Here is a 13,374-nt window from a genome sequence, read left to right as displayed (position 1 = left end):
CCTTTAATTATTTCAGTTGGGAGTTTAATATGTGAGAGATAAGTCCATCCTAATTATAGCAGGTTCACCTTTAAAAATAGTAAATACTATTTTTACCATTGCAGTTAAGTTGTATTTTCAAAGAAATATACTTCAAATTCCACTATAGTTGACAGTATTTTGAATATTAGAAACAAAATACACTCTCTAGTCTTAGTGAACATGACAATTACCAGTCCAAAAATAACTTTTGTGCCCAAACTGTACCTATCATTCAGACTTATTTCAATTGCAAATCTAAAAACATACCTGAACTCTGAATTTCCAGGTTGTCCCAACAGGGACACCAGGTACAGGACCGTAGTGATTAGAAGGGACGATAGTGCATTCCTTAGTGCGACCAACACAAGCCATGCCCTAAAAAACACAGCAGAGAGAATGAATTTTATTATATTTAAAATAATTTATAAAAGCTGCTGCAGATACCAAGACATCCAACCATTATAGTAAACACTTAAATATATTAATATAAAAATTGTCAACAGCAGTTTTAATTAATTTGCATTTCTTTATTTACCTCTAGCCATCTTAATAATTCTTCAGATGTTTTAACTTTCACTAGACAGTGTACAGGATTCAACATTGCTTTACAGTCTGTTCAGTCCTATACTGAATTTTGTGTAATGCATATGTAAATGCACATATATAAAGATGTAACACATACATGAATAGTGAGCTATTTTTAAATTAAAATACACTCTACCTTGCCCCAGTCTCTCTGGCTTTCAGTACTGGCAGATGGCATCTTTGCTTTCTTTTTACTCTGTTTGAGTTTTTCTCCAGCCTTTACAACTTCATTAGAATCATTTTTGCATGAAGGACAATACCTAAAATAAAAGTTTCAGTAAATTCTTTATTACTTAGTAATAATGGCAATACATTTCTTCTAAGAAAATATTGTCAAATTTGTTTATCCTGGCTAAATATTTTGAAACTAGCAAATATATGACAGTTTTTAAAAGCTGAGGACTCAGGTTGAAAAAATAAACTCAACAAGAACAAATACTGTCCACTTCTAAAACAAGACTTTTTTTTTTTTTTAAAAAAAAAAAAGTAGGGTGGTGGAGATGAAACATTTCACTCTTCTCTTCTCATGTGATGTACAAGAGGTCCCCATGCTTCCTGCATTCCCTCCTCATTTTCTCTTCCTTTCTTTGCTTGTTCAGATCACATAGGGGAGAGGAGAAATGAGATTATACTGATGATTAATGCTCATGGTTAATTTCCACATCCTGCCCACTCATCATCTACTTTTACTGCACTAAATCTCACTTCGGACAGCTGGATGTGGAACAGCCCTAGGGTACCACAAAACACGCATACGTGTACACATGCATCCTTATCCTACTCCACCATGACTAAGGCATCAGGAATGTCACTCAGTACTCAACAAATGGGAAGAGTATTAAACTCCATTTCTATATATTTCTTTGCCTCATATGGCATTGTGACTCATTCCAGCCACCATAAAATCATTACGGTAGAAAAAGTATAGGAGATTGTAGGAAACAGTGCCTAAGGGAAAGCTGGGAAGGGAGCACACAGATCCTTTTATTGCTTCTAACAGCACTTTTTTCCCACTCCAGAAGTGCCAAGGCAAAGGCAACTGCCATTGCTTCTGGCTTCCACGGGCTGAGTTTGGTCCAAAAGTCACTAGTGGAAGAAGTCTGATCTATAATAACAACAACATGTTTAGATTACTACTAATGCATTGCTATATACCTTTTATCTTTGAGTATGAACAGAACTATTTACCATAGGGCAACAAGTCACTGTGTACAGATATTTCACAAGAATTGCCTGTGTACATGCCATAAACCCTCTAAGAAGATGGGAGCTACCTCAAATCATGTTTTTATTTACAACCTAGAATTCATACAGATACTTATTGCAGAACACAAAACAATAATTTCCAAATCATACCTGTTCAATTTAAAGAAGAAATTTTCCATAGTTTTATGCTAGGCAAACTCCACCTGGACATTGACATTCAGGCTATGTTCTTTCATGTTCAATCGTGTTTTGAGGGTTGTTCTTTTTTAAAAAAAATTAAAATTGGAGCACGTGTATTTTCTTTTTTGTAACCTTGTTGTGATTAATATTGGAACATAAAATTACTTTTTGCTGCTGGAATACTGGTATAGAGTCTTTTAGGAGTAAGGGGACCTGAAGAAGGATGGATACACTGTCAGAGTACAGATGCTAAATAATATTCCTTTTAATATTCTAGATAACTGTAGTAAAAAAACTTCTCAGTTGTTATACCCAAAAGTCAAGCACAGTCACAAAAGAACACTGTTTAAGGACTGTGACCAACTCTGAAGTGCTATAGCGGAGAACACTTTCCAACACATGATTTGGAAGCACTAAGATCTTCAGCTCACTTCCATAAGCAATTAGTAGGAAGTGAATGGATGTTGGGGCAGATTAGTTTTTTGTGCACAAAAGTAGAAAACCTGAGGACAGCTGGGATTCACATGCTGCTGAACAAAGACTGCTGAATAAAGATTATATATACCTGTGTACACAATCATTTTGCATATATGAGAAATGGGAAGCACACATACGATAATTGCTATATTTAGTCCCAACAACTGACACGTATTTGCAATATGTATTGAAAATATTTTCTAGATAGTGTTCAAATTCAGCAGTTTCTCCACACAGAGAAAATATGAGTAAAATTCTTTTCAGTTCAGGATATTCAAAAGGAAATGTCTAAATCAGCAGAAGCATCTCAGTGTGCATATATACACAATGAAAAAACCTCACCAAATGTCATAATTGAAGTTGCACATAGGTATAAATATAACTGGAGTCTGGAAAAAACGAAATATATTAGCCCAAGAAAAAAGGTAGAGCATTAGACACTGAACTGTAAATAAACTTACTCAATATGAGGCAGCTGATGTAATATAGTACACTAAGTTATTCACTTCCATAGAGTGTTAAAACTTCTGAAGTACTTAAAATATTTTATTTGAAGTGTGTAGTTCCACTAAAAATCTATCACAAAGTGCAGTTCAAAGTTTTTCTTTAAAACATGTCCATAGATATCTATTGATGTATTCATAATGGAAAACTTAATTCTAAAGTTCTATTTATAAGTCACTTATAAAAGATTAGCATCTAATATATTTTACAAGCAGGTTATAAGTACAAATGGTATGAGTTGCACATAACTGATGCAGGTGAGATGTGGCATGGAGCTTAAGATGATAAGCTGATGCTGGCTCCATGCAGAGTCAGCTCAGAATGGAGTTAGCTGAGTCCACCAAGGCCTGCTAGTTTGCCTTTCTTGCTGGTGATGCTAGAGTTACTGGAAATGGGGAGGAGTAAATTAGTGGTTTACTCACAGCAGAAAAAATGAATAAGGCAGCTATAGGATAAGGGAAGGACAAGGAGGCAGCAACAAGGGCTGAAATTGAGGGGAAAGAAAAGGATTAAAGGAGAAGCAACAATGAAGCCCGAATAAAACAAATAAAAGGTTGGGGAAGCACCACTGTAGGTGGTGCTAATTAAGTCTAATAACATCAGTTAATGTCACAGAGGTCATAAACTGAATAAGTTAATTTCTGAAATTCTGTAATGAACAATAATGCTTAATACCAATAGTTTATGAATTATATTTATAAATAGAATCTTAACATAAAATGTAAATATGTTTACATACAGTGCAAGGATGAAAAACATACCAGAAATATAAAAGCTCTTCAGTAATTCCTTTAGTTGCAAATAACAAAGAGGTACCTTGTGTAGAATGGGAATATACATAAGTAAATCATCCTTGTATATTTACCAATCCTCATCTTCTGGTATCTTGCTTAAGGGAGGGTTCAGGCAGTATATATGATAAGCCATATTACATTCATCACAAAGGAGTTGCATGTGAGCATCCTGTTTTCCACCACACAAGTAACAGGAGCAAAAGCGACATTCCTTATCTGGGTCAGCCCTGCAGTGCTTACATTCAGGGCCACTCTTTCCTATCAAAAAAAGATAAAAAGCCACAGGTCTTAGAAAACTGATTTCAGATTTATAAATACAACATAATGGCAGAAGAACATATATATATGTGTCCACATGAACATGCCATGGATATAGTAGCTTTACTATTAAAATGAAGTCTGGGTTTGAAATGATCAAGTCAACAGGAACAGTTTATACCTGTATAACACTTATGTATTACTACATGACTAAGTAACTACTGTCAATATCAACTTGTGTTCTTCAGCCTAACATTTATAAAAGGGTCATTGTCAATTTCCAAGTTAGGTTGCAACCTAGCCTGTTGCTCTGCTACCCTGACCATCGGGGGATGGGGGTGTGGGTGATGTAAAAAAGAAAGAAAATAGCTCTACACACTCAAACAGTGGCAACATAATTCACTGGCAGCTTGTCTGCATTTAGTCCATTATAATAACTGACTAATTTTATGAAGACTTAGCACTTATTAGTGTGAATGAATAGACTCATTTTGATGGACTAGGTCATGAGAATGTATTGTTCTGCAAGTTGCCTTGGCAGGACCGTCTGTAGAAAGACTTGAACAGAACTGTGAAATTAAAGTCCTTTATAGTGTTGCAGTTTAAAAAAAATGCACAGGGTTGATAAATAAAGAAAAAAGTATAAGTTTAGAAGGAAGAGAAGACTTAAGAGCACTTGACCACAGCTCAAAGAACAATTTTGGAGTGAGTATTTCTGTGTGAAAACCATCAAGAAAGACTATGGAAGTGAATCTGACAAACTAAACTATGATGATGTGATACAGGATATAATAATAACAACAATTAAGTAATGTGATAACCAGAGCACTTCCAGATGGCTGAAGGAACATTTTTCTTACTTCAGTGAATAAATGGGCCTTGAAACAGAGGACAAGGAGGAACTGGAATGATTGTTTGAGAGTTTGGATTGGAAGCAGGAAGCTAGAGCAGTGGTCTCCAAATTTTTTTGTTTGCAGAGCCCATCAGTAAAAAACTTTTGAGCGCATCCTCAATACATGTATATTTATTTCTAAGTTATATACATATACTATTCTAGTAATATATTATGTACATTATAAAACATACACAAAACCTGAAATAAAAAAGGATGATATAAAGATGAAATAAACTCTATTTTAATTCCAATTTAATTTAATTTTATTTTTTTTTTAACAGGACAAAAATAATTTTCTTTCTGCACCCCAATGGATTGTCTTGCACACCCCTTGGGGTGCATGCACCCCACTTTGGCATCCATTGAGCTAGAGAACCAAGATACCTTTGATAACAATAGACAAATGAGTAGTATGAGTCAAAGTTTAAATTGGCTTCTCTTTTCCCCATATCGCATTTTCTTCAACCATCCTATGAAGTTTACAATTTGATCTTCTGGTTCTCTGGAACTACTGCAATATTTAATTATATCATTCACTTGGATAAACAGAACAGTTTTCTGATGCTCCCAAGTAGCTCTAGACCGCCAGAATTGCTATAAATTAAGAATAGCCTTTTCTTACTTTTAAAAGACATGATATATCTTAAGGCCTACCAGATAACATTTGGCTCCTGTTACTGCTATTACTTTAGGACAAAGGTAAAAGTATACAATAAAAAGTTTAAGATAGATGAGAAAAATGAAATATATAGCCATTTTTGTTATTGATAACAATCAATTTGCAAGAGTTTCCACATGTCCTCTAACAGAGGAACCTCAAAGCAAACTCAGTGAGAGGAAGGGGAAGGACTGGGCCAGAAAACATCCTTTTCCCATTTCTATTTTAAATTGGTTTAATAACTCAAATTGCATTGATTTTATTTGCACTGTTGCTCGGATAGAGATGAGCCTGTTCACTCCTACCACCACTGTAAAATTTAGTTGCGTAGGTTCTTTCATATTCCCTTCTTTTGTAGGAAAAAACTTATCTAATGTTTGTATTACAAATTTAGATTCTGATGGAAGTTAAAATATCATGTTGATGACCAGTTCTGTTTTGTATAAAACATCTAAAATATGTTCTAGAGCTCTTAATTTCAGCACATTCTCTGACCCTGCTCCATAACAAACTCATGGAGCATTTCAGGACAATTCATTCTTTTTGAATTCTAGCTACTGTTATTAAAATACCAGTCTACTGGTTTTTTTAGCATACAAATAAACTAAGTGAGCTGCATGTATTTAGATGGCTAATTTTTAAACGTAGAGTAGGACTAGGGAGGCAAATACAGAGAAGCAATAAAGAAATCAGTTGAGCCATAAGCAATAAGAAAACCATAGTGCATAGTGCTTCACAGAACAAATTCAGGAGAGCTTACGAAATAATATCAGAATAATAGCAGGAGAAAATGAAGTAAGCAGTGTGGTGAGGAAGTTGGACTTTGGGGGGAAAAAAGTAGATGAAGACTAAGGAATAAAGTTACATAGCCAGCAGTAAATTAACAATCAGATCTTTGAGGTTAAAATGTAAATTAATATTGTTGTGTTACACTTAATTATGATGGTTTGTAAAAACTAATCTTGAAAGAAATGAAAAGGGGGTCAAGAATTGCATAAAAAATTATATAGGTGCAGATTTATGCAAAGATAGCAATTATGGAAGAGGTTTGAGAACAGGTTACAAATAAGGAGACAATTAAATAATAAGACATGACAGTAGTAACTGAAAATGAGTAGGAACTGAAAACTTGATTCTTATACAATAAAACAGGGAGCCAGTGCAGGAAAATATAGAATGCAAAATCAATAAGGCCTGAAGCCCAATCCATGACTGAAAGTTAGTGATAATCATTTACATAAAACAGAACTTTAAACTTAATTCCACTGCACTGTAGGGGTGTATGTAATTAAATAAAGCATGAAAAGTTTACATACCCTCCAAAATCAGTTTTATAAACTAGATATATACTCACAATATATATATATATAAAAATTAGGTGCATAAATGCAAAGCAGATATAACTTGGTTTTACACTATCTCTAAATTGAAAAATTTCTCAAACTGTCAGTTTATCACAAAAATATTATTTTAAAATTTTGAAAATCACCCTTAAAGTGACTAAGAGACCATAAATGGAATGGATGGTTAGTTTTCATGACTAATCTGAGAAAAAAAACAAACAATGAAAAAAAGTTTGCTTAAAATGCCTTCATTTATTGAAAATTACATTTACTTTTATGAATACATTTGCAAATGGAATTTGCTTTTTTAAAAAAACACTGATTTTTAATATGACATCATTTCTTTAATAGTACACTGCAGATAAAGTCTTGTGTATTAATGACACCTACACAATGACACAAATATTAGCTTTAGATTATAAATGAAAACTAAACTGCGATAAATTTGCTTCTTTTAAAATTCAGTAATATCTATCAGTAATGCCACAGATCAACCTCTCAGTGTTCTCACTACAAGCACTGTCTTATAAGTCCTGTTCTTTAACTTTCACATATTTTTAAACTTAGGATACAATGTTAAACTGCTTTTTAGAGAAATGCCCTTTGGGGGGGGCAGCTGTGCTCTACACAGATAATGATTTTTCATTCTTAGATAATGCTAGGGTTAAAGATAGCAGTATTGACTCTTTCAGTCTTTTGCATCTGTTAAGAACTCAAATGAGATGTCAACTATAATAGTAAGTTTTGTGATTCGGATACCTGCCTAGGAACTTATCTCAGACTATGAACTCACTCCATACAGATATGTGTATGGTTGGACTCGATGATCTCAATGGTCCTTTCCAACCATGAAGATTCTATGATTCTATGATTCTATGATATATTACTTCAAAAATTTATTCCCAATATGCCATGTAATAAAGTTACATTATAGTAAAAACTTTTCAACCCAAAAAATCTGTGTAATAACAATTCTATCACACCAAAGAAACCTTAATTAAATTAGAGGGTAGTTTTAGATTAGATATTAGGAAGAAATTCTTTACTGTGAGGGTGGTGAGGCACTGGAACAGGTTGCCCAGGGAAGTTGTGGATGCCCCTTCCCTGGAAGTGTTCAAGGCCAGGTTGGATGGGGCTTTGAGCAGCCTGGTCTAGTGGGAGGTGTCCCTGCCCATGGCAGGGGGGTTGGAACTAAATGATCTTTAAGGTCCCTTCCAACCCAAACCATTCTATGATTTTATGATTCTATTAAATTAATTCTGTGCTCTGATCCCTTAATTTTTTAATGCCATTCAAATATTTAACCAGCATTCTTAATCATACAATAAAAAAAAGCATACTTTTGAAATCTCCATCTCCAAATGTCAGTGGATAAGCTCCTGGCTTTTCAATCTTGTACATTTCCTCTATAAAAAGAATTCTGCAGTCATTTATTGCATCTTCTGGGCCTCTGAAAAATAAAAATATAATAAAGTACATTGAACTCTGTTTCTCAGTCTGAGCCTCTATAAATGTCAAACCCTAAGCAAAGTAATGTAGTTAACTGGCATCTGTTTTATCAATGACAAAATGTTTTTTATTGACTTCACAAACAAAATTCAATGCAGTGCTCTAACATGTAGCAAAATCAAAACACAGTGTACAGTCTAGTTAGTGGCACAGATGAAGAACATCCCAACACATTGTTTCATTGTCCAGCTTGTTTCTTCTACAAATACTTCTAATGTAATACACACCACAATAGTGTTTTTATCTTAAACCAACATAAAGTTATGCCTCATTTTCCTTCTAAATAACAGGAAACTTTGAATTGAAAGTATATTGAATGAAAAGTGTTATGTATACATGCATATTTGTGTGCATGTGTGTTTGTGTGTGTATAATGTAAAATACAGAAATATAAATATATCTTAAACTTTAGGCAGATCTATATGTAAAAGTCAAAATAGACAAAGTCAATAAATTGTTGTCTACTATTAAGCATCTATTTAAATTCTGAAGCACACTATTAAACTGTTAACGAAATTTTTTGGGTAAATACATTGTATTGACAATTTCAGCATAAATCAGGCATTACAGCTACAAATGAGACTTTCTCTAGTAGGTATTAAAATGGAATTTTTGGCTGTAGGAGAGAAGGGAAAGAAGAAAGAGGGGACAAGAAAAGGATGTCTTTAGTAACAGGTTTGACAAATGTCTTTCAGAAATAACAACAGGTAGTTTATCTTAAAGAATGGTCTAAGAGGAACTCATTCAGTCCCTTTCAACCTTGCTGTTTATGATTACTTAGATGCTGAATTTAGCTACTGTATCTCAACTAGGACCTTGGGACAGGGGATAATCACAATGGCGAGCGGCTCTAAATCACATCAATCAAGGATTCCCTTTAAGAAGCTTTGTTACCTATAGGGAAATAAGCTACATGTGTGTGCAAAAAGTCTATAGGCATTTTTTTTTTGACAAGTGAACTTTAATAGAGCTGGTCAAGAATGTTTCAGCAAATTGTTAGACCCCATGCCACTATTTTATGAGAGCTATTTTGAGAAATTAACCAGAAGTAACATTCTGTATCTCAACAAAAATGTGTCTTCAAAGCTCAAGTAGCAAGTACCAAAGGTGTTAGATGAAAAAAAGATACTATTTTGGATATGGAATTATACCACATGAATATATAGCAACATCAGAAAGAGAATCTATAGAAACTGAAATTCCAGGTCTAAATAAAAGAAAATATAGCATTAAGGCTGCATTATTGTGCACCCAAGCAACATGATAATAGCATCTACAAGATGTTGAAGGCCATCAGACATACTAAGAAGAAAGGAAACATAACAGTACTAGATCCAATGCCAAGATTAAAATTTTAGACACTGCCAATGATGATTCCTTGGAGCAGCTAGCCAAGAATCCACAAAAGCTGAAGAACTCTTGACTTGGTCCTGAGTGACTTGGTCCACTGTGCAAGACTTGGTTCATTGCATTATTCCATTGCTCTGTAATGATGTACTTAAATTCAGTATCTTTGCAAGAGCAAGAAAAGCCAAGTTATGTTCAATTTCAAAAGGAAAATTAAATAGAAATACTGTCATGGTTTAACCCCAGCTGGCAACTAAGACCACACAGCCAGCCGCTTGCTCACTTTCCCCTGATGGGATGGGGGAGAGAATCAGAAGAGAAAAAGTGAGGAAAAACTCGTGGGTTGAGATAAAGACAGTTTAATAGGTAGAGCAAAAGCTGCTCATGCAAGCAAAGCAAAACAAGGAATTAATTCCCTACTTCCCATCGGCAGGCAGGTGTTCAGCCATCTCCAGGAAAGCAGGGCTCCATCATGCATAATGGTTACTTGGGAAGAGAAACCCCATAACTCCAAATGTCCCCCCCTTCCTCCTTCTTCCCCAGCTTTATGGACTGAGCATGACATCACATGGTATGGAATATCCCTTTGGTCAGTTGGGGTCAGCTGTCCTGTCCGTGTCCCCTCCCAACTTCTTGTGCACTCCCAGCCTACTTGCTGTCAGGGTGGTGTGAGGAGTAGAAGAGGCCTTGACTCTGTGTAAGCACTGCTCAGCAATAACTGAAACATCCCTGTATTATCAACACTGTTTCCAGCACAAATCCAAAACATAGCCCCATACTACCTACTATGAAGAAAATTAACTCTACCCCAGACAAAACTAGCACAAATACAAAAGCTTCCTCAAAAATAATTAAGAGTAAAATCTGTATAGGCGGTGTGAAGACTACTTAGACAACATGCTGGACACTGAGAACAAATGTACACCACCTATCAAAATATCAAGAGTGAGTAAAAGGAATCCAAGCAAGTCTACACAGCAGGGAAATGGAAATTACAACAAGCAAGAAAGTATCCTACAAAAAGCAGAAGTTGTGTCTAAATGAGAAAGAAAGGCTCAAAATTCATCAGCTTAAATGTAAAAACACAATAAAAAGATAGTGATCTACAAAATGCAAAAATGCTTGGAAAAGCACTGATTAAGAGCAGAAAGCCCAACACAATCTGTAGAATGAACAGATGATTAAAGTATAAAACTATGATATATTTCAAGATCCTTACTACTACCTTCTATTATTGCTACTCTAATGAATTTCTCAAATTCATAATATATTTACCACAAAAAAAAAAACACTCCAAAGAGCATTATAACAGTATAAAACCATTATCAATAATCAGAAGTTCATACCTGAGGTTCATATAAATCAACCTCTGGACAGTTTTTTTTTGCAGGTCATGAAGTCCATTTCTGCAGTTCACCAAATGTCATACACATATTAAATACAATAAATATAATGGAAAAAACATAAGGACAGTGTGGAATTTGGATAATGAGGTGAAGTCTCTGTGCTCAAAGAGCAATTAAGACTGGCTTTGCTATCTCTTGTGCAGCCCAGGGGAGTGAAGGCCTGTCCGGCTATCACAGGATACATAAATGACGGGGTAGTCTTGGGGAGCCAGGACAGCCCTGCTTTTCGTCAGCAGAGACAGTAAAATCAAGATAACAGAGACTTTGTGTAGCTCTTTGTTTCCTTGAGAGTCTCCCATGCCCGGTAATTGACCTTTGCCTCATTACCTGTGAAATGCATATTAAAGTTGACACCCCTGTATATGCTAATGAAGATTTTAGAGATCATGCTAAACATATATGACTATAGCACTCGTCTCTCCACCCAAATCATACTACACGTCACCTAGGGGAGGGAAACCTCGTAATTTTGGGGATAAAAGGATGGAGAAAATGACTGTTAAATTGGGAGAGAAGAAACTTGATACCTGATGGACCAGTCCATGGGCTGTGTTCTCTTCCTCCACCCCAGGCAGGGACGCCTTTCTGGGTAAGCGCTGCGCCTTTCACCCTCTGGCGAATGTTACCCCGGGTTGTTGTACTATTGTTATTTTTGCTAGCAATATTAACCTTAAGTAATTAGCGCTATTGTAGTTAGCGAATTTATCAACGTCAATCTCGAATCTGTCCTGTCACTCTCAATAAACTAACTAATTTTGATTATTTGTGAATCTGATTCAGTGAAAGTCCTTTGGTGGGACTCTGATAGTAAATCAGTGAAAGTCCTGGGACTCTGACAGACAAATATCGAAACTACAGTCCTTTTAACACGACAGACAGTCAAGCAGTGGAGCAGACATGCAGAGAGATTGTGCAGTCTCCATTCTTAGAGGTTTTTCAAGACCAGATTGAATAAAGCCCTGAGCAACCTGGTCTGACATCATAGCTAACCCTGCTTTGAGAAGGAAGTTGGACTAGAAACATCTTGAGGCTCCTTCCAACTTGAATTATCCTATGATCTTGAGAACTCTGGATTGTTTTTTCTTTTAAAAAATACTTCTCCCTTGTGAAGTTTACAGTTAATAATTCAAACTGCCTATTCAACATCTTGTTTTAGATTTGAGGGTAGTTTTTCTTAAATGACAGTTGTCTCCAAAATTAATTCATATGCCTCCTCTACTTTTTGAATCAGAGGAAATATTTCATCTAAAGCACTCCTGTTAACCTAAATTTTAAAGCAATACTCAAACCAGATTTGCATATTTGCCTAAAAAAGCTACCAACTCAATCTTTCACATTTAGAAAATGCAACTATTTCTGCTACGTAAGCAAAATATTAAATTGCGGTTCATCATAAAAATATTCTGCCTTTCTCTCCCAATCAATCATGACCTACATCAGTAAAGTTCATAAAAATTCAACAGTCCTTCATTCTTGCAATAAAAAGCATTCTAAAATATGTATGGTTAAAATAATTTTAAGGAAAGTATTTTTAGAATTACGATACTGTTTGTTGTGGTGAAATTTAGAAGGTGCCACCACTAAAGCAAACTTTTTCTTAGCTAAAAAGAAATGTTCACTTCGAGTTACACTGTAACATCAGTTTCACTCTTGGTAACACATGCATCCCTTACAGAGTTGGAGACAACAGACTGAATCCAACTGCCTTCAGTTCCTTTGTGAATATGATATGGTAAAAAAAGGAACCTGTGTCAAAGGGACAAAGAAAGCTAGCAAGAGAGGAGAAGGCTATCAGTGAGTTCAAGGAGACTGTATTCTTTAAGATGGGGAAGATAAGCAATGTCACAGCCTATTTAAACTTGTCATGTGGATTTCTGCAAAAAACTACTGAATTTCTGAAGCACTATACCCAAGTTCCTAAAACTGAACAGGTGTATTGGGTCTGGCTGGGATGGAGTTAACTTTCTTCATAGCAACCCATATGTTGCTGTGCTTTGTATCTGTGACTAAACAGCTTTGATAACACACCAGTGTTTTGGCTACTGCCGAGCAGTGCTTATGCAGCATCAAGGCTTTCAATTTTTCCTACTCCACATAGATAGGTTGGTTATCAATTGCGCTTTAGATGTAGTTCCTATGGTAAAGGAAGACTTATGGGGATGTCCCACTGAGGCCCAGGGGCACCCACTAG

General features: G+C 35.3%; 1 protein-coding gene across 2 annotated transcripts in view; it reads right to left on the bottom strand.

The window, feature by feature from the left end:
- The window catches only part of LOC141735507 (E3 ubiquitin-protein ligase UHRF2-like), a 143,691-nt gene that overhangs the window by 51,337 nt on the left and 78,980 nt on the right, over positions 1-13,374 (bottom strand). For both annotated transcript variants that reach the window (XM_074568404.1, XM_074568405.1), the window contains exons 5-8: positions 8,262-8,371; positions 3,839-4,025; positions 743-866; positions 289-396 (exon numbers count right to left, since the gene is read on the bottom strand). In XM_074568404.1, the coding sequence (XP_074424505.1) occupies positions 289-396; positions 743-866; positions 3,839-4,025; positions 8,262-8,371 (529 nt within the window). The remainder of the gene's footprint in view (positions 1-288; positions 397-742; positions 867-3,838; positions 4,026-8,261; positions 8,372-13,374) is intronic.

The sequence above is a fragment of the Larus michahellis genome, chromosome W (genome assembly GCF_964199755.1).
Source record: "Larus michahellis chromosome W, bLarMic1.1, whole genome shotgun sequence".
NCBI classification, from domain to species: Eukaryota; Metazoa; Chordata; class Aves; order Charadriiformes; family Laridae; genus Larus; species Larus michahellis.
Note: the sequence above shows the minus strand (reverse complement) of the source record. Positions and strands in the feature narration are given on the sequence as shown.